Source organism: Strongylocentrotus purpuratus, unplaced genomic scaffold, assembly GCF_000002235.5.
Source record: "Strongylocentrotus purpuratus isolate Spur 01 unplaced genomic scaffold, Spur_5.0 spur5_scaffold_13, whole genome shotgun sequence".
NCBI lineage: Eukaryota > Metazoa > Echinodermata > Echinoidea > Camarodonta > Strongylocentrotidae > Strongylocentrotus > Strongylocentrotus purpuratus.
Window position 1 is genome coordinate 8,005,560 of NW_022145598.1, and position 22,146 is coordinate 8,027,705.

Below are 22,146 nucleotides of genomic sequence, written 5' to 3' on the forward strand. Positions count from 1 at the left end.
AGACTTTTGTTGTTATTTTGGTTTTGTTTCTTTTTCAGTATTTTGGTACTCCTGGTACATTGTCAGTTAGGGATGACTGCATCCAGGCTCGCCCATGTGTGATATTATGCGGAAGCGGATAAAGTTATTTTGAGCAGAGACGGACATGGTTGAAATTAAATGATATACAAAGGCACAAAGCTGGATAAATTCGCTCTCTTCCCCTCGTGTTCATGTAGTATTCAGAATGTCTTTCAGAATGTTAAAACCGTTGCACAAATTCGTTGTTACGTCCATTGTTCTCAGATTTCACGAAATGCGGGTCTGAGGATCACCTTATATGGGCATGGATTCAGAGCGCGTTGGGATATTTTGAAGTCCCCCCCCCCCCCCTCCCCCCCCCACCCCCCCCCCCCCCCATCACCGTTCTTCTGATCTAATTGCTAATTTTCATGTCTTTGGCGCACGCTAGTCTTGATTTTTCATTTTTTTATGTAATTATTTATTATGTTTCGTGGCGTAGGAGCGGGTGGGAAGGGGGGGGGGGGGGGGGGGACATTCTCGATGTCCCATCAAATGAATTAGAATAACAACAGTGACAACAACATAGCCCATATTACGCGAACAAAAGGTTATCCCCTCCTTATACTTGACCTCACGGTTACGACTATCGAACTGGGTTTCCATTATTGCAATATGATTTGAGTTGTTTAATTCCTATAAACTGACATAGCAGAGACGGAATCGTGTAAAGCTAGGGGAAATATTATTTTTAAAGCAACATTAAAGTTTCGCCGGCCCTCTCAAGGCTTACTTATTTTCAAAATTATTATTATTGTTATAATTATTTATTTCTACTATTATCAGTATTTATATCTATTCTAATTTTGTCCTGGCAAGTATTGGCTCACAGGACTCCATCAAGTCCTCGTAGGTTACTTCAATGCTCCGCCGAAAGGGCGGAGGGTGTGCGTTATTTGTGGGGGGGGGGGGGGAGGGTGGTTAAGTACCCATCAGAAAAGTTTCGATTGCAGTGGTGCCCGAAATTGCGATTATATAATTCAATTTACTTTAGGCCAATGATTTAGTACTTGGAGATGGGATTGTTCATGTAAATGGGATTGTTCATGTAAATGACAGACGGATAGGCTTTGACAAGGCTATAGGGTCCACAGCGAGCCCCATTATCGTGTTTTGTTTTGTTTTGTTTTGTTTTCCGATGCATTGATATTAATTTTGTTTGAGTAATAACCTCTCTCTGTCTATCCCTATACCCCCGGCCCCTTCTCTCCAATTTGCTCCCACCCCCCCCCGCCCCCCCCCCCCCTTCGGCATTGTGCCATCACTGTTTAACAATAAATAAAGTCAAGAGAAAATGTTACGGAAAGCAGAATCAGATTACATTAGTTGTTTTCACTTTTGGTACAAATGCTCTCTTCTTTTTTGTCATGTTTATTACGACCACTCCCCCTTAGAAAAATCCTCATCGAACGAAAATCCATACATACGTATTACATGCAGAACTTTGATACTTTGAAGAAATATATACAGACAAATAATAGATTGACATGGATTTTTTAATAAGTTTTATAAATACAAGTATCTTACGAATTTGAAATATGAGAACGGGGAAATCCCGTGGGGTTTAAAGAGAATGTATTAACAATGGAAGCTCAATCATTGTAAAGCTGAATGAGAGAGATAGAAAGAGAGATAGCGAGAGAGAAAGAGAGAGAGAGAGAGAGGAGAGAGAGAGAGAGTGGGGGGGGGGGGGGGGGGGGTTGTTCGCGTATTCCAGCGGGAGGGTAGCGCAAATAAACGAACAGCTCATGAGACTTGCGAGCGAACCGAGGTGATTCTTTATGCAAAATACATGGCCTACCGCTAGCGCGAACTCCTCGTTTGTGTGCATGCTATGCGATGTTATGATTCTACTTGTGTGCAAGCGCATGCTGTATGCACGAGCGTAGTCAATGCCAGATAAGGTGAGTGACGAAAACTTTCAAAGAATTTCATTTTTTTAAACGAAAAAATTGAGTTCTGCCATTATGTTTACGAACATCGTGTATGAAAATGTTTGTTCTTTACTTTTCTAATTCTGAAATACTGTTGGAAGGAGCCGTTTTCGTTTTAAACGCCTACTAACAAAAAGATTTTGTTGTCGTTTTCTATCATTCGGATCAATCCTTTTCCATTCTTGTAGCACTTGACAAGTTATGAATTCATGCAGAGTTTTCATCACTTTTTCACCGAGGTTTTAAGCGCTAAAATCAATATGAAATTACCAAAGACTCCCACGGAGATTAAGAACAAATCTTTATGTTTTGTTTGTACCAGCGACGGTAATGTTTAATTTTTTTTTTGATACTCGTAGTCCTGAAATAAAAATGATATTCAAGGTTATCGTTTCATAAATACAATTACGAGCTTCACAGAGTAGACCTCTAGTATGGTTTTATTAAGGGATCGTCTTGAAAATTATATATCCGACCGCTTGACGTATGCGCCAGAAAATTGTATTTTATGTGTCCTAAATGTCTTCCTTCATGCTATGATTATATGATTTGTGTTTCTGAAATTTCACTTTACGGTTAATTGCTATCAGTTTTGTATGAAACGCAGTTGCAATGTCTGCATTTCTACTTTTTCTTCCAAGTTTGAATACCACTTTGATCGCCACTGCGTAGTATGCTGCGATGTTCCGTCGCCATTTTTCTTCAAAGCAAAACTCGATCAGGCCCAAAAAGTGAGGATTTTGTCGATTTTGCTTCCGAAATACTGAGTTTCATACCATACTGTTACCACCAAATCTAGGAAGGAAATATTTTCATCACTTTCATCTATTCAAAAAATCCATATCTGTTCTTAGTTCTGTGAAATTTGCTGCTTTCTATCATTTTTAGCGACGTGTTTTTAGTCACTTCGTCTTTCCACACACACTCGCTCACACGAGAGCTCTATACACTATGAACATGACAGACAATGAAAGCGGACAAAATATACAGTTCCTCAGGTAGACAAAGGGACATCCCTTCACTGCTATTATGTAAAAATGTGTAGAACAGGTGTCACATGCATATTCACCTGTTCTACACATTTTTACATAATAGCAGTGAAGGGATGTTCCTTTGTTTTCCTGAGGAACTGTATATTTTGTCCGCTTTCATTGTCTGTCATGTTCATAGTGATAATACACACAAAAAGTGCGCGAAGGCTCCATTTGTTTTGTTCTCGACTCGGCAGCGCAGCGAATCGTACAGTTAATTGTGTAGCCTACTGTAAATGCATGGATGCATGAAATATAAGGAAATTGTCTGCAGAAACACGTGGGTCATAGCATAGGTCATTTTGACATGGAATTTGTTTGTTATTCATTTCATTTCCTTTATTTCATTCAGACATTTAGGAAGGCTGCATGGGCATAATTGTTATTTAATCTTAACATGTTGGGAGACATATTATTAAATGTGAGTTTTTGTTGCTGATATTACTTCAAATGATTGATAGACCCTAGATTAATTGAATTAAATCTGATTTAATTCTTTATCCAGCCTTTACGATCTTAATTTCTTTTTGCGTTATTATTAGTGGCAAAACCATAAAGAACTTCCTTATCAAGAATATGATTTAGAAGAAAGAAAAAAAGTTTTTGAAGTTATACTATAGTATGAAGAATATCTGCACACGTATACTGCATGCCTCAGAGATTTACAACTTTTTGAAGGTGTGCAATACCAATCAAACACAAATTGGCAACTCTGTAACGTATCTTGCGAGCTCCCCTCCCATTTGCCCTGTAGCCTACTAATTGAAAAACTGAAGGAAATGTTCAATCATACATTCACCCTAAATTATAAGTATTGCAATATGTTTTCATAAACAACCCAGAAACAAATCTATTCCATCACCAATAAAACTGAAAGCTAATAGAATTTTCTGTACAATGCAAATTGGATATGAAGCTTGCATGATACTTACGTCACAGTGTTGATGTTTCATGCACTGCATGCATATGACAATAATTAACTTAAAAATACATATCTTTCATATTTTTAATTTAAGTACTGGAATTACAACATGGACTATTAGCTGTTAATTCCTCTAATTTTTCTGCTTCTAGTTCTAATAACACCAACTTAATATTAATATCAGGGTAGACTTATAATTCCCCTTTACATATATACAGTGTCGATCTGCTTGCAGCTATATATACCAGATAAGATATATAAAACTGCAAAATATTTAAACAAACAAATCAAGTCCTTGTAGATTTCCTAGTTATACGCCTTCAACAAACTTTTCAGCTATCCTGCTCCTAATTTGCATGTATTTAGGCATGTTCACTATATTAGGGTTAGGGGTCAGCTAGGCTATTGGGTTTATATGTACAAGTTAATGTAGTTTCACTTCCCATGTATTCTAAAGTTGGATGTATTGTCGACTACATGTACATACTGTGTGATTGTGGGATACAGATCAAATATCGTCTGTACAAGAGCCAGAAGGGTGTTAGCACCTACTATACAGCTATCAATTAAGTTAATGCCTTTCTAACATGTAACTAAAAGCTGATGGTATATATTTTGCCTGTACAGTACATGTAGATCCACACTGAGTGCTAGCTGCCTTTTCAGTTATGTTTTTAATGCACATGCATGTACATGTCTGTTTCATGGGTTGTGATATGAATATTCTAATGTACATGCATAAGTGGAAAATCAATCATTTCTGTTTTTGTGTGCAGTAATTTAGGATATAATTTGCATAGGCATTGTTGATTGAATTCAATATGACTTTTAGTTTGATTAATTATATTAACTTCATTAAGTCTATTATACTTTTATTATGACGATTGGTTGAATATTTATTTCATCAATACAAATTAACTGTAGCCTATACATGTGAATTCATGTTGTACCCATGCATGCAGAACAAAGAAAACATGTATCTGAAAATTATGTGACAATTTAATAAGCCAGAGAGAGAGAGAGAGAGAGAAACAAAAAAGGGCCGGGGGGGGGGGGGGGGGGGCCTGGGAAGGAGAATAGACATTTAGAGATCGATACTTTCATTTTAGGGAGAGGTGGCACATTTCCAGAGACGCCAAGTTCAAAGATCAGCTATGCGTGACATTTTCAAGACTCTACGCACGGGCAAGGGTATATAACACACGTATAGCGTATAGCATTTTTTCGAAATCGCGCGTTATGCGTGAGATCCTTTTCAGACCCTCGAAATGCGTGATGTCACGCATAGCACTTAATTGGTAGCTCTGCATTTTTATTTTCCAAGTAATTGATGTGCGTCCCCCCCCCCCCCTTTTGATTTTGGATCATCTTGACCCTAATGAGGCCGGGGGGGGGGGGGGGCATAATGGCCCCTCGCAATTTTTCTGATTGTTCAGGAACGCATACGGATGACGCCCTGTCGCTCGCTGACTTTTTTCTCTCGAGTCTTGCGCATCATCTAAAACAATTTTTTTGAAAATCGGACATACAGTTACAAAGTGACGTGACCTTTTGTCTTTGCATGTTAGCCCCAAAATCGCTATTTTCGTGATTTGAGTACAAAACATATGAAAATGTAATTTTTCCTAAAAAGAGATAAAACGTTGGTTATTTGGTCTTGTTTAAAGTTAAGTGTTTGTTTTGGGGGTCAAAATAGTTTAATTGTAGTTGAAAATGAAATAAAATATAAAAAACAATAAAATACATAAGTTAAAAAAACAATGAAATACATTATAAATTATCAAAATATGAGATAACATAAGGATTGCTCTTCCAAAATTTTTTGGTGCATTTTTATTCCAAATGGTTTAACAAATATATGTAGTGAAAACTAATGTTGAAATATGAAGAATATGATTTATGGATAAAAATGTGAATTTATGACCTTGTTTGCGTAATTTATCATAAATATGCAAATGAGAGAATTTTTCAAAAAATTGAATTACCCATAGTATTCTATACACTTTATTTGACATGCGTGCACATTTTTGTTACAATCCGCTGTTTCACGGCCGAGATCTTAGGGGGGGAGGGCATAACCCCCCCCCCCCCCCCCCCCCCCCCCCCCCCCCCCCCCCCCCCCCCCCCCCCCCCCCCCCCCCCGTACTAGAAAGATCTCAAATACTCTGGCCTCATTAGGGTTAATAGGGTATGTTGTGAGAAAGAAATAGGGTTACACTGTACATTGTAGAGGCTCTTCATCATACATGTACTCTTTCATTTGATCTAGTGAAAACAAATTATAATACAAACGTTACAAATTGATTTATTTTATTTACTTCCTTTTAACAGGTGAACTTTCCAGTTGGTTTAGAAATTGATCATTGCATGATCCAGGTGATTGTTCATCATGACAACGGAGGCAGCGACTGAAGTCATGGGGGAACCCCCCACCAAAAAAGCTAAAAATGTTACAGACGATGGAGAAAGTGAGGACCAAAAGGACGCAACTCCAATTGGGACTATAGAGCAGGGCAATTCAGAAGGTAAGGTTACTAAATGTATATGACTAGATTGACCATGCACCAGCCTATTTCTGCAAGACACAATATTGTTTTGGTTTTATTAAATTTGTTGACCAAGCAAATGTCTTAAAAAACACCATGTTCATGTATATCACAAAACTGCGGATGTTCTCTACATTTTTCAGTAATAACTGCTATTTTAAAGATGAAGTTGAGTTCTGGTCATGCGATTGCATTGTGAAAGAAACGGTGTGGAATCGACCAGAAAGGTTGATCATCTAGCATATAAGAAATTGTGTGTATTGCAAGGTTCTGGAATCATCAAAATGATAAGAAATTGGCCAAGTCTTGGTAAAGTTACAAACACTGTACACAGAAAGATGAATATGGGACTACACGAACACGTGGCGTAAAAAACCTACCCCCCCCCCAAGTTTTACGATGTTCATGACATATTTAGAATATGAAGGCATTTGAAGAGCCATGCTTTTCAGGGAACATGTCTTATCTGATGTTCTTCCACACTTGCATAATAAGAATGATAACGCTCACAAACTTTTTGTCACCTCTTCCCAGAACTCAACCTTCTCTTTAAATGTGTATAACATGTAGGCTTTTGTTTGTGTGAATTACACAGCAAGCTTTTTATTTGATTCAAAGATTTTCTTGCCAGAGCTTTCCACAAGTCTAAAAATAGGAAGCCAGTATCGGTCTAGCAATTTGTGCCTAAATCAGGCATATATATATATGCAAGTAAGATCACCATTGTTAAAAAATGTTGAAAAGCAGTGTCAATGTTCTAAATGGATTTCCTCTTTTTTTCTTTTCTTCATGAAAACAAGATCATCTCCAAAGTGGGATGGTTCCAAAGCAAGAAGATCTAGTTCCTGCAGACCCAACACCCATTAAAGGACCAGAACAAGATGTTGGTCCTGCTAGTACTAGTCCAGCCAGTAGTCAGAATACTGTCCCCAAAAGCTCTGCTCCATCTTCAGATGCCCAGGTATCGGACACTGTGCAAGGAATGACCACAGAGGGCGCTGTACCTAAAGAAGAAGCCAAGGAGGAAGAGGAGGAGGAGGAGGAGGAGATGGAGGTGGACTCTGGAGCTGGAGGAGATGGAGGGGTCGGCGTGGGAGGAGGGACAGAGGACTTGCTGGAATGGAAGGATGGGATTGCGACCCTACCTGGAAGCTCTTTGAAAGTGAGATATTTTGATTGTCTTTTATTGTTTTCATGTCATTTTCATCAAAATCCGAAGGTAATTAAACAATTAATTATGCTATATATGTCACTATTGTAATCTGATTTGATTTGAACATACAAGAAGAAAAACGTAATACTAAATTTGCTGCTCAAACTTATTTGCTATGTACTTGTACCCTTTATAAAATCCCATGTAGTTCCGCAAGAATGAGTTTGGAGCTCTAGACCTGATCATGGATGACCTGGACTTTGACCTCGGAATTCCTGGTCCAGCAGGTGATGCAGGCCAGCGGGAGGTAGACCCCAATACACTTCCTGACTCATCAGTAGACCAGGAACCCATGGATCAGCAGCCCTCTGAACAGCAGTCCAAGACCACGGACCAACAAACAGAGGACCAACCTACTCAGGACCAAGCCCTAGATGGAGTGGAACCAAATGTCAGTGAGACCGGCAGCCAGCCAGTCAGTAGAGCTGCAACCCCTAGTCCTAGTCCTGGACCCACTGGTTCTGGAAACAGCCCTGGATATGCTGGAAGAGGAAGTAAGTCAAAATAGACCCAGGCTGGGTTAGAGTAGAAAACATTGTCCCTTGGATAGGATGTTGAATGGCGGTCCCGTGTACAGGAAAGTCACCACCTACGTGTATGCGTGTAAAGAACCCACTTCACTATCGGAATAAGAGTAGGGAAACCTTGGGTTTAGTGGTTAACCTGCATATCCCAATCTGATCAGGGGGGTGATTCACAAAAACTAAGATCGACTTTAAGTTGGACTCAACTATGGCAGGCCTTTCATGCCACTGTTTGCTCTCACCATTATGATCTTTAGATAATATTTTTTCCTTCAATAATGAATTATCAAAAAATGTAAATTCTGTAGATTTGTGACCATGATTTCTACTTCCCTTGAGAGACCAATGCCAGTAAATGGTGAGAGAAAACAGTGGCATGAACGGCCTGCCATATTTAAGTCCAACTTAAAGTCGATCTTAGTCTTTGTGAAGCACTGCCCAGTTCTTCATGACAGAGAGAACCCAAGATTTAAAGTGGTTGAGTTTGTTTTCCCCACCCCTGCTCAAGTGATGCTAAGTACATAATAGTTATAATAGGAATTGGACCTTGAACACAGCTTTTTCCCCCAGGACACTCGTGACTTAAATATTCTGATCTAAAATTCTGTATATAGTGTGTCATAGTCTTAAAGGGTTGGTTATCTTTGCCTCAGATTCTAAAAGAAAATTTTGGATTGAGCTCATGCTGCAATCATAATTATAAACCTTTAGGTCAGTCAGGAATCTCATGACTTTTACAAGTCGATCGGCTGTTTGATTATTAAGATATTTATGATTGGAATTAGAAATTTCAAAAACCGTTTTCCCAACGATTTTTATAATGCTACAGTCTATTGGGGGAAATGAGTACGGTAAAACTGGTCAATCAAAGATTATTTTATACTTATGAATTTTACATTTTGAACCTCAATTTTTGTAGGGTTTCAATATTACACTATATCACATACACTGATGACATGTAGGGCCATGCTTCTCAGATTTTTAAAACTGGAAACATTGTTAAACAGGGCCTTTATTGTGGTTTAGCTCCTCCCCCCCCCCCCCCCCTCATCAGGGATTTATATACAAAATAATCTGGAAAAACATCACATATTCTCCCCATCAAACCACCAATAGTATATCTGTAAATCGCTTAGAGACATTGTAGATGTATTAAGCGCTATATAAAAGCGGAATATTATTATTATTGTTATTATTTTTTAGGACCAAGGAAGAACAGTATTCTCAAGGAGGAGTCATGTATGTGTGAGCAGTGTGGAAAGAGGGGCTTGTCGGCTGAGTTCTGCAAATCCGGACGCTTCTGTTCACAATCATGCGTGGGTGCCTATGCCAGCAAGTAAGTGTGTATAAACCACCTACCGGTACTTTTGAGATAACTATGATATGGTTATTCAACTTTTATATCTACAAAAAATTATTCATATTGCATAAACAAATACACTTATAGTAAAATTCAGTAGAGGTGTCGTGGACGAGTGGATATGTCACCGGACGGTGGATCACAAGGTCCGCGGTTCAAGTCCCACCACGGCACTAATGTCCTTTGGCAAGACATTGATCTACATTTGCCACTCTCCACCCAGGTGTTAAATGGGTACCCGGTAGGATGCGAAAGCTAATGTGCTTAGATTAGCAAGTGTGCGCTTGTAAAAATGACGCCTGGCTGGAATGCTTCCCAGGGAGTGGAAAATGTGCATACATTGTGTGCGGGTAAGCCTTGAATCCGACGACCGGGGTAATAGTATTATATCTGTATAAGGCGCTTTGATAGGGCCCTCCTGAAAAAGCGCCATATAAGAAATAGTTATTATTATTATTATTATTATTAACAGCTTTATTTGGGTATACATGAAATAAGTTTTGTAGGACGAGGATGCCGGCTGAGCGAGAGAGTAGAAGAGAACCAAAGGTAGGCAGAGGAGATGGGTAGAGCAGTGAAGAAAAGATAGAAAGGATAGCATCACCATGTTCAATTTAATATGATTTTGATATGACACTCCTTCATATTTTACTGGTTAATTTTCACTGTAAATTTGAATTTGATTTAAACATTCATGGCACATTCATGATGAACTAGAAACAAATGCCCTAGCTCTTCTGATTCATGGACCAGTGATGGCCTGGTGGTAGAGTAGCTGCCCGCCAAGCAGTAGATGGCAGGTTCCAAGATTTTTTCGGACTTGCATTTATTTAATTTTTATTTATTTTATTTCCAGGCAAGATGATAACATACAAAACATCACAAGGTTGACAAATGATATAACATACATATAATGATATTTAGCACCAGCCAATGCCTGAGGATCACCTAAAAGAATTAAACAATTCTGTCTAGAGGCTCTCCACATTGGCTGGTGCATACATAAAATAAAATATAAAGATAAGGTTAACATAATTTATAAATGAATGTGTAACTAAAACTAACGGTAATATACATGTAGATCAGATACTGTTAGGATAATTATCAAAAAGGTTTGAAAGAAGAGCTGTTCAAACTATGCATGCATGATAAATGCAGATCAATCTTATTTACTGGGTGTAAGCCACAAATATGTTTGAATAATTGAAATTTCTCCCAGGAAGCGTTACATTTATACAAAATTTGAATTTGTTGAATTTCATCAGGCAAGGGGCTCTGAAGAAGAACTCTATCAAGGAAGCGATGAGTACGACCGTCAACGGAGGAGGAGCAGCCAAGAAGAAAGGACCAAAGAAAAAGATGGCACTACCCCCATCAGGAAAGGTAAGAACTTGAATGCTACTCTAGGTGACATACATGTAAGGTTCATCAGGTTTATATGTGAGTTCCATTTAAAGGCATTCTTTAACAATGTTTCCAGTTTTACAAATCTGAGATGCATGGCCCTACGTGTTATCAGTGTCTGTGATATGGTAATAATGAAGCCCTAAACAAATTGTGCTTCAAAATGATCATGAAGTGCCCCAAAATAGTAAAAATCTTTTGAGTGATCAGTTTTACCACACCGGTACTCATTTTCCCCAGTAGATTAGTATTATAAAAATAGTTTTGAAAACGGTTTTGAAATATCGATTTCCAATCATAAACATCTTGATAATCAGACAGGCGATCGGCTTGTAAAAGTCTTGGGGTTCCTGATTGACCTAAAGGTTTATAATTATGATTGCATGGAAGGTTCATGCGCATTACAGTGCTCTCCTATGACCTATTCAAAACACGCTCCCAACCGCAAGAGACATGCATGATCGGAGCCACACAGAGTTTGACCAACTTGGTTTCCGTTGGTCACAACATGGCGTATATTCTTGATTCATGCTTTTACAACAAAGCAGTATTCGCCATATTTTACTACTGGGTAGGCCAAACTCTCCTTAACAATGGCTCTGAGCATGATGCTTGTATAGCACCCTCTATCAGCTTCTGCATTACATTATCTGGATCCTTCATAAGTAGATAGAGCATGTAGGCAACTCTGTTTAGAGTTTAGTACGACCAAGATCTGAGAATGATTGAGAGCAGAAGAAGATCGCTTTTGTTATCTGGTAGATAGGTTGTTTTAATAAATCTTTGGAGGGAGAGAAAGAAAGAGAAAGGGAGAGAGACACACACAGAGACAGACGGACAGACAGACGGACAGAGAGAGAGGGAAAGAGAAAGAGAGAGAGACACACACAGACAGACGGACGGACGGACAGAGAGAGAGAGAGAAATGTGTGTCTGACTTTAGTAAATGGCTTCATGGACTTCCGTTTTCCCAGGGAGCAGCCGAAGAGTGCCTTCAGATTTGTATGGGCAGGCACTAACATTGAGTTATTTGTGATGGTCAACAATAGCTGAATATACTTTTTAAACAAGGACAATGTTAATTTAATCCAGATTTATTTTACTCTGTAGATTTCTCCCTCTGCAAGATTACATGGTGATCTCAAGATGACTATCAACATAAGATCTCCAGACAAAGCAAATGGAAAAGGTAAATTACTTCAAGTTATAACAAAAAAAATTCTTCAATTTTCAGGTACTCTTCAATTTTAAATGTTGGTGAAGAGGCAAACAGGGTGGAGTAGAGATAGTAGAGAGCATCAGGGGAGTTTAATAGGGAGGGGCAAAATAGCTTGTACCCCTCCTTTTGAAGAAAAAAAAATTGTGCCCCTTCTAGTTGTTTTGTAATTCTTATGACCCCTTTCAATTGTTCAACTCTGTTTTCAAAACTGTGCGCCCCCCCCCCCCCACTTCCCAAACTTTCTAACAAAGCCTTGGTCTGCCCTGTGAGAAAGGATCTGGGTATTATTTGGATAAGAGCATCTTATGATAGACAGAAAATAGCGAACCTATTGAAGATGCCTTTCTGCAATACTATATGAGAATAGGCTAGAGAAATAGGAGGACAGATAGATAGATTGATAAATGTTAAAAATTTAGATTAACAATTATTTTCTTTCTCTAGTTTTAAATGATAGTTTTGTCTTGAATACATTCTGGGGAGTATCATAGTTATTGGTTCTTGGTTATTGGTGGTTATTTTACCTGACTGCTAAGAAAGCATAAATGATTGTAATTAAAGTAAGTAACCAGACGGCCGACAGCTTTAGGTCCTCTCCGAGGGATCTGGTAATGAGGATTAATGTCTTACCAAAGGGCACTAGCGCATCGACGTGGTTTCGAACCCGGGTCACCGGATTACGAGACCACGTACAGCTCTACCAACTGAGCTATCGTGCCTCCTCATAGTCATTGTCATCACAGGATGTAATTGTTATCGTGTGTTCACTAATCACCCTTAATCCCCAATCCCTGCTACTATAGGCACCATCTTCCCTGTACTTACACTGTATTCACAACTGTGTATGCTTATTTGGAAGAGCAACTTGCCTTAGCTTGTAAAGTCATTGCTCCATCAGTTTAGCAGTCTTGGAACACTCAAGGCACTGTTGTAGGGACCTTATCCAATAACTTTGTTTAAACCTTATTATTTGCTAATTTACCTTGATAGAAGTTTGACCGACATATGTTTCTTTGAAAAATTGTTCTATGTTGACTGCATTTTCAATTATCCGCCTTTCCTGGGACCTGTTTCACAAAGTCTTTTTTCAATGACAAATGACAAAAATCTGTGACAAATCTGCTGATAACCAATCAGAAGCAAGGATTTCAGTAGCTTAATAACAAAAACTGTCATTTTTCATTGATGACAACTGACAAGTTTTGTGAAACGCCCCCCTGGAGAGAGCACCTATTCAGTGATCAACATCTTTCAACGTAGATAAAACTGGGTAACTCAGCAGTTTTTCTCTGTTTGGATATGTCTTTAGGAAAAAGGAAAGTATTCCAATGGCCAGCATATCTAGAGCAGGAGAAAGCTTCTCAAGCACCTGTAAAACTCTTCAAAACGGTAAGTTAAGTTTCCTTGAGTAGCAACATGCATTTTCCTCCTTTTCTATTTCTGCAAGATTTAGATACACATTGTGTATGACAGACATGCAATGAGTGTAACTGGATGAGACTGGATGAAATCTAGATTATTCTGAGTCATAAACTTTAGACAAAAGTGATGGCAGAATCTCAGCTTTTTGTGAAGAATAGTACACATGAACTTGGTGCTATGTAAGGCAATTGCTGGATGCTTAAAAATATGGATATGGCTATTCCAGCATGCTTATATCTCAGCTAAATAATAATACTTGTGAGCAGTGAGTGAATTAGCTCTAGTAGGCTCCGAAAGAAGTCTTGTAATCTGAAAAAGAGCTCTTGCAATAAACAAGCAAACAAAATAAAATAAATTACTGAAAAATGTGCACATTTGCAGAAGGAAATAAAAAAGAACCTTTATGAACAGTAAAGTATTGCTTTCCACACTGGTGTAGCTTGCTGTTGGTGCCTTGCTCAGTATAAATAAACTTATTAGATTTGTTTAGGAGAGAGAGGGAGAAATGGACTTATACATGACCATGTCTGGATGATGTGTTAGCACACCAACAAAACAATCCCTATGGCTAAGAATTGGTCGGTTTGGCAGTGTAACTGAAGTATGACACTACAATCTCGTTTATTGTAATTTTTTATTTCTTCCCATCTGGTTTGCAGCCTTTTCCAACAGGCAAGAATCTCTTCAAGGTCGGCATGAAACTAGAGGGTATCGACCCCAAGCACCCGTCACTCTTCTCCGTCTTGACGGTGATGGAGATCCGGGGCTACAGGCTCCGCCTTCATTTCGACGGCTATTCCGAGTGCTATGATTTCTGGGTGAGCTCGGACTCTCCAGACATCCTCCCAGCGGGATGGTGCGAGAAGACCGGTCACAAACTACTGCCACCAAAAGGTACAGGATTTTAGTGATGTTAATTTTCCACTTTTGTACCGGGCACATATCATATTTGGTGCGAGAAAACCGGTCACAAACTACTGCCACCAAAAGGTACAGAGAATTGTAGTGATGATAATTTTCCACTTTTATGTCGGGCATATTGTATTAAAAAAAATATCTAGGTATTTATTCTCTGTTTGGAGCCAGAAGGGTATTTATTTATTTATTTATTTATTATTTAATTTCTTTATTTCGGTTTAAAAAGACATATAAATATACATGATTTAAAGGTCCAAGGACCAAAACTGATCATGTTTACAAGTAATACAATAAACTTATAGATACAGTAAATATACAATAGTGAGTAAAACAGACAGGTATAGCAAGTACAAGATGGCAATAAAGATGAATCTTTATATAATGACAGGAGTCATTACATTTTTTGCTCTAAACAGATGATTGTGAGATAATTTTCCTTAACTCTAGCTTTAGCTATGGGAGACGCTCCCAATGCACTGCATTTTGAATAATACATTCTACAAATGCCAATTAAACCTACACCTGGGTCAAGAGTAACAACTGTAGATAAGATGCTTCAAGGAAATACATGTACCTGTAAGAAGTGTGATGTGTGATTAGAGTATTCATGTGTGATTTCTTTTGTTGTCATCGATTAGAGAATATATGGTACATGGATATACAGATCTTATTTTGATGACTTGATTGAAATTTAGTCTGCACACATGTAGATTTAAACCATTTTGTAATTATTTTGTTATTTGAATTATACATTACTCCACTATATATACCACTATTACACGATACATTATATCTTGTTGTCATTGAGGATAAAAACCAAGAGTAAATATTTTAAGCAACCTTATAATGAAAATTTTGGTTTTTAAAAGGAAGGAAAGGTTAGATGGAACAAATGAATAGAGAAGAAAATTACATCATAGGCTAATATAATATTGATATTTTAAAAACTTTTCTTCAGGATTCCAGACTGATTTTAGTTGGACTGCTTACCTAAAGATGACCAGATCTACCTCAGCACCCAGACATCTCTTCAGCAACTATGAAAATGTGAGTATGCCCTTTGAATTATCTATGATACCAAAACGTTGTGGCCCCAAAGGTGAGACTCGATCTGGTATATTCCCATATGATCTACACCCAGCTTGTCTACTGTTTGTCAACACAGTCTAGTAATCTTTTAATCATAAAGGATTATAATAATCAACATAATAAGGAACATTTTCTATTGCTCTATTTCCTGCACACACTGCAGATAATTTTTTATCTGTCAATACTTTAATTTTTTTGGGTACGCTTATATAGTTTTTTGAGAATCCATCAGTATGGTATCATTACAAGTAGAGCATGCGCAAGTGGATGCACACAGGGTTAGATTTGGTAAGAGGTGGGGTGGGGGGGGGGGGGGGGGGGGGGGCAAGGGCGGTGGAACAATTCAAAGAAATGTCTGGGGGCACTGAACTTAAATCTGCCAGTGGCTACACATACGGTAGGACACATCCTCCAGAAAAGGCCTACCATTATTTCCTCATTTGCCTCATTGATAAAATGAAAGATACATTTCCCCTTGTACATTTCATGTGTTGAATAACTTGAATTTATAATATTATGGATATTTATATAGCGCCTGTATTCGCTGGGCTCTGACACTTATGGTGCTTTATACATATTACCCTGATTATAGCCGAGCTGCCAAAGTAACTAGCGCTCAAGCATATCGGGTACCCAGTTACACCTAGGTGGAGAGTGGCAAATGTAGATTGATGTCTTGCCAAGCATTAGTGCCGAGTTGGGACTTGAACCCCATACCTTGTGATCTGCAGTCGGGTGACTTATCCACTAGACCACAACACCTCTATCAACCTGAAAATACATTTTTCGTTTCGCAGGAAACCATGACTCCCCAAGGCTTCCGGAAGGGCATGAAGCTGGAGGCCGTGGACCGGAAGAACCCATCCCTCATCTGCGTTGCCACGGTAACGGACATCATGGATAACCGATTCCTCATCCATTTTGATGCGTGGGAAGACATGTATGATTACTGGTGCGACGCTGCATCACCCTACATACATCCTGTGGGATGGTGCGAGGAGAATGGATTGGCACTGACACCGCCAAACGGTAAAAATTTGATTGGTTATAGTTTGCATTTATTAAAATTTTGAACGATTAATGGGTGTACCCATTAGGCTTAATTTCGTTTATTATAAAACCATTTTCAAACCAATTGCCTGATCGGCTTTAATTTACCTATTAAAGCCCCACTGCACTACTTATAGCTACTTGCGCCCTCTAAATAGCAAACAATGCCTAATCGGTGCCAGTTGGTCCCCCATGATCCTCTTTTTCTTATGTTAATTGAGAGCTTATTTGATGAGATAACCACCTGTCAGTGACCTTGCAGGGAGGTCTAATCCCCCTGGCCAAACTAGTACAGACGGGCTTTTAACAAACAGCAAGTCAATTTTATTGGTAACTATTTATTATGATGAGTCTTGAAGAATATAACTAAACTTTATTAAATTTGAAATAATTACATTGCAAAGTTATTTTCTTTTCCGGTATATAATCAAAATGATTGAAATAAATCAGTGAAAATTTGAACTGTGAAACATATGTCCGTTTTCAGTTGGATAAAGAATGCCTTTTTTTTTGTTTGTTCAAATTTGTGTTTGCAGATATGCTCATGGTCTGTGTCTTTTAGGGTAGCAGTGTTTATAACATTGATATGTCTCAAAAACTGTTTGGTACAGTTAATCTTGGGTAATCTGCTTTCCCTACACTTATCCTCTCCTTTATTGATATGCATTTGAAATCAGGGGAGTGTTTCACAAATCCTTCAAGTAGCAGGCCATTCATGCCACTGTTTGCTCTCACCATTATGACCTTTAGATAATATTTTTTCCTTTGATAATGAATTATCAACAAATGTAAATTCTGTAGATTTGTGACCATGATTTGTACATCCCTTGAGAGACCAATGCCAGTAAATGGTGAGAGCAAACAGTGGCATGAACGGCCTACCATAGTTAATTCCAACTTAAAGTAGATCTTAGTCTTTGTGAAACACTCCCCTGATGTCTGTCTCTTAAACAGCAACATCATTAACGATTTGTGTCATGTAAAACTATCTTTGATAATTGTGTGGATTTCAGACCAGCCTGATCTACAAAACTTCACCTGGCCGGACTACCTTGCCAAGTCCAAATCAGTTGCTGTCCCTACCCGAGCGTTCAAACCGGTGAGTCTCCGTTGTAGAGATTGGCACATTACATAAACTTTCACATTTACAGCTGAACATTAATTATCATAATTGAATGCATATGATTAAAATCTTGGCATGTTCTTATGTGTTAGCATTAAAGTCAGATTTGTTGAGAAATAAATTTTCAGTGTCTTGTTAACATACTAGCAGGATAACAACGTCCACAGGTCAAAGACCATATTGTCCAACTCAAAAAAAGCAGTTTGCTTGAAATTCTGAAGTTACGGCAGGGTTATGTAAATGTAAGGAACACAAAAAGTCTTTTGGAGTACTTGCTAGTTCAGCATTATTTCTTAAAGGGTTTATCAGATATACGGTGTGTAAATGGAAACATGATTTCAAAGTACCTATCGCTTGTCTTCTCTTCTCTGTTTAGCGCCCCCCGATCCTGTTTCAAGTCGGTATGAAGTTAGAGTGTGTTGACAAGAGGAATGCGTCTCTCATCAGAGCTGCTACCATCACAGAAGTAGAGGACTACAGGATGCTGGTAAAAACCCAATTTCATCTTCTACCCCTCTTCGTAATAATATTGGGTTCTTGTATAGCGCTCGTATCTGTCAGATTTGACACTCAAGGCGCTCCTGATTATTACCCTGGCTTTAGCACTGCTGCCTTACGGCGCTCTATAATTTCAAAGAATTAATTCCTGCCATGTACCCATTTATATCACCTGGGTCGAGTGGCAAATGTAGATTAATATCTTGCCATGGGTGAGGTAGAGGTGTTGTGGTCGAGTGGATACGTCACCGGACTGACGATCATAAGGTCCGCGGTTCGAGTCCCGCCGCGACACTAATGTCCTTTGGCATGACATTGATCTACATTTGCTACTCTCCACCCAGGTGTTAAATGGGTACCTGTTAGGATGCGAAAGCCAATGTGGTATGCTTAGCAATTTGAGCCTAGTAGCTCTTGTTGGAATGCTCCCCAGGGAGTGGAGAAGGTGCATACATTGTGTGCGGTCAAGCCAGAATCCGATGACCGGGGGTAATAATGTAAAGCGCTTAGAAACTCAGACATTCCAGACATATTAAGCGCTATATAATCAATAATATTATTATTATTATAATTATTATGGGATATGAGTGCAGTGGGGGGACTTGAACCCCAACCCTAGTCCACAGCACCTCTACATGTATGTATTAATATTACCGGTAGTCACATAGTTCACTATTTATTTTCTTCTGCTTTTAGATTCACTTTGATGGTTGGGACACGATCTATGATTTTTGGATCGACGACGACAGCACGGACATCCATCCGATCGGTTGGTGTTCCAAGTCCGGTCATCCCCTTGTACCGCCCATTAATCTTCTTATTCCTGATAACACTGGGTAAGAATGATTTGTCATGCTTTCTTTTTTTAATTATTATTATTATTTATTCGACCATGCATTACAAAAAAAGGACAAATACAATACAGCATGGCAAAAGACAAGTTCATAATAAGAATGAACAAACACATGCCAAGAGATATGAGAGCAGCAAGTGGGTCAGACTGCACAAAAGTGAAGTTCATCACTGTTGCCCGGAGGCATGTGCCCCCACACATGCTACTCCCAGTACATAATTACAAATTCTATACATACCCCAGTAGAATATTGCACTGGGGTTCCAGCCTTTGGATTAGATTGTCGGTTCAAAAGGTCACAGGGTTGTAATTTGTTTGCTAATGTAGACAATTGGTCACTTCTGTTTGTTTGTTTGTTTGTTTGTTTATTTTACCTGACTGCTAAGAAAACATGTGTAAGCAACCAGGGTACCGATGGCTTTAAGTCCTCTCTGAGGGACTTGGTAATGAGGATTTAAGGATTTGATTTTGAACCCGGGACCTCCCCATAACAAGATCACTGCTCTTCCACTGAGCCATTACTGTCTGCCTTAATACAATGTAATTTCATGATTATTTGCCATTGTAAAATGACAGTAAAAGAATATTACTAATACAGTCCTAGCTATATCTTGCAAACTCAAAATAAATTTGTACTGAACAATTGTTGCATTAATTTTTTTAATTTTTTGTTTACATAATTACATAATTGAGAGCAGTATGATTGTATGAAACAAAGCAATACACAAAGAAAAAAACTAACAATTTACAGCATTATGCTAGTTTTCTAACATAATAATAATGACAATACTACTACTACTACTACTACTACTACTACAACTACTACTACTACTACAACTACTACTACTACTACCACTACCACTACTACTACCACTACCACTACCACTACCACTACCACTACCACTACTACTACTACTATTACTACTACCACTACCACTACCACTACAACTACTACTATTACTACTACTACTACTACTACTACTACTACTACTACTACTACTACTACTACTACTGCTACTTCCACTACTACTACTACTACTACTACTACTGCTACTTCCACTACTACTACTTAATGATAATACACACTGCGACACACCTTATTGCTTTGATGTACAGGTACAGACTCCAATAACTATGTTTCATGTCCCTCACAGGCAATCGGGCTGTCCTACCCCTGGCTGTAATGGAGTAGGCCATATCAAGGGTGCAAAGTACACAGGTCACCACAGGTAAATTCCATTCCATTTCTCCTTGTACCTTATATATACATTTGCCAGTCAAAACTAGAGATGCATTCAAAGATCAAAAGAAGTGTGTAATTCAATAGCAAAGGGTTTGACCTCTATCTTCCTGTAGTGATAAATAATTATATTTTTTTTCCCAATCGTATAAAAATAGCGGAAATTTCATAGATTTTTTTGCTACAATTTCAAGAATATGTACCAATGGTGATACAATAATTGAGTAATACTCTCTAGCATATAAATCATATGAGTCAAGACAAGAAGAAAACAAATCTTGTTAGGTAAAATGTTGCTTGCTGTATGTTGATTAAATGTACATGAAGAATTCTATATTTTGTTTTCTCTCTTCATCTATGTATAAATCTATGTTTTTCAGTATTATTTCACTCTCTTTGATCATCAATACATGTATGTCTTTGGACCTCTCTCATTGTCTCTATCTTTTGTCCTCTTTTTCTCATTTTCTCTTGTTCTGTGTCTCTCTATCTCACTTTGTCTCTTTTGTTGTCTGTTTGTCTGTCTTCCCCTGTATTATTGTTTCGAATTAATAATATAACGAAAGACACCCACAGGAGACAAGAAAAGCAGTCTTTATAAGGCAGGTGGTCTTTATGCACAGGTGGTTTGCTAAAGCGGGGCCCGTTGCATAAAATTTACCGTTGATAGTAACTTTTGCCATGGTAACTTACATGGAAACCTTGTTTTGATTGGCTGTTGAGTGATGTTGCCATGTTACATGTAGTAACCATTAATGGCAAAGTTACTATCGATGGTAAGTTTCATGCAATGGGGCCCAGGTTTGACCTTTGACCTTTGTGTGACATTTGACCCTTCTCATCCACCATACAGTGCTTTCGGCTGCCCGTACTCCCAGATGAACATGACCAAAGAGAACACCCTTCATGACAGACTAGCTCCAGAGAGAGGGGCAGCAAGTCTTCTAACAAAGTCATCCCCCTCATCACCCATCCTACCGGAACCAAAGTAAGATCATAAATCCCCCCTTAAATAACTCCAGGGTTCGTACGGGTCAGGAAATTTCTGGAAAGTCAGGGATTTTAAAAATGTTTTTTCCAGAAGCAAAAAGTCAGGGAAAGTCAGGGAAGTCATCCATTTCTTCTGCAAAGTCATGGGAAATCTTTTTTTCTTCAAGATGTTTGTTAAAATGGCATTTAATTTGTCTTGTGAACAAAGGAAAAAACATTTTGTAAAATCTGTGGTTCACAGGACCTTTTTCGTAATAAATTACACGCAATATCTTTAGGACCTACTAGTATCGTGTCTATTGTGTCTTTCATACTGTATGCAAGATTCTTGTGAGCGTAAATGACTTGCAGTGACAGGTGCGGTGCATGATGCTGGTGTGTGTACATACAGGAATGCTGCATGCACGCTGTACGATTACTTTTTGATCGAGCTAATGTGCTTTGATTTTGATTAAAAGTTTGAATGAAGGTGTTTTACCCCGGGGTTATACCACAGAATATTCATAAAACAATAATTTAAATGTAAATAACTATGCATCATGAGCCACTCGTGTTTTCTTAAGAACCCCTTTAAAAATTGTGTTGCTCTTTACTCGAATATCGCAACCCTGAATCGCATTTCATTCCACATTTGGCGTCCATTGTGCGAGCGCGAGCATACAGCCAGTAGTTAACTAGCCTAGCCTCGTGGTTGCTGCTTTCCCCAACGTCCACAATTAAGGCACACTTTTTTCCATCAGCAAAATATCG

At 38.5% G+C, this 22,146-nt stretch overlaps 1 protein-coding gene across 1 annotated transcript in view; it reads left to right on the forward strand.

The window, feature by feature from the left end:
- Positions 1 to 1,836: 1,836 nt before the first annotated feature.
- LOC587463 (lethal(3)malignant brain tumor-like protein 4) overlaps positions 1,837 to 22,146 on the forward strand; it is a 30,264-nt gene continuing 9,954 nt past the window's right edge. Inside the window, 16 exon segments of the mRNA XM_030982813.1 lie at positions 1,837 to 1,964; positions 6,279 to 6,472; positions 7,294 to 7,655; positions 7,855 to 8,200; positions 9,434 to 9,566; positions 10,856 to 10,973; positions 12,105 to 12,183; positions 13,523 to 13,621; positions 14,308 to 14,529; positions 15,512 to 15,600; positions 16,440 to 16,671; positions 17,706 to 17,791; positions 18,192 to 18,302; positions 19,010 to 19,149; positions 20,321 to 20,395; positions 21,260 to 21,394. Coding sequence (XP_030838673.1) covers positions 6,337 to 6,472; positions 7,294 to 7,655; positions 7,855 to 8,200; positions 9,434 to 9,566; positions 10,856 to 10,973; positions 12,105 to 12,183; positions 13,523 to 13,621; positions 14,308 to 14,529; positions 15,512 to 15,600; positions 16,440 to 16,671; positions 17,706 to 17,791; positions 18,192 to 18,302; positions 19,010 to 19,149; positions 20,321 to 20,395; positions 21,260 to 21,394 — 2,363 coding nt within the window. The 5' untranslated portion in view covers positions 1,837 to 1,964; positions 6,279 to 6,336.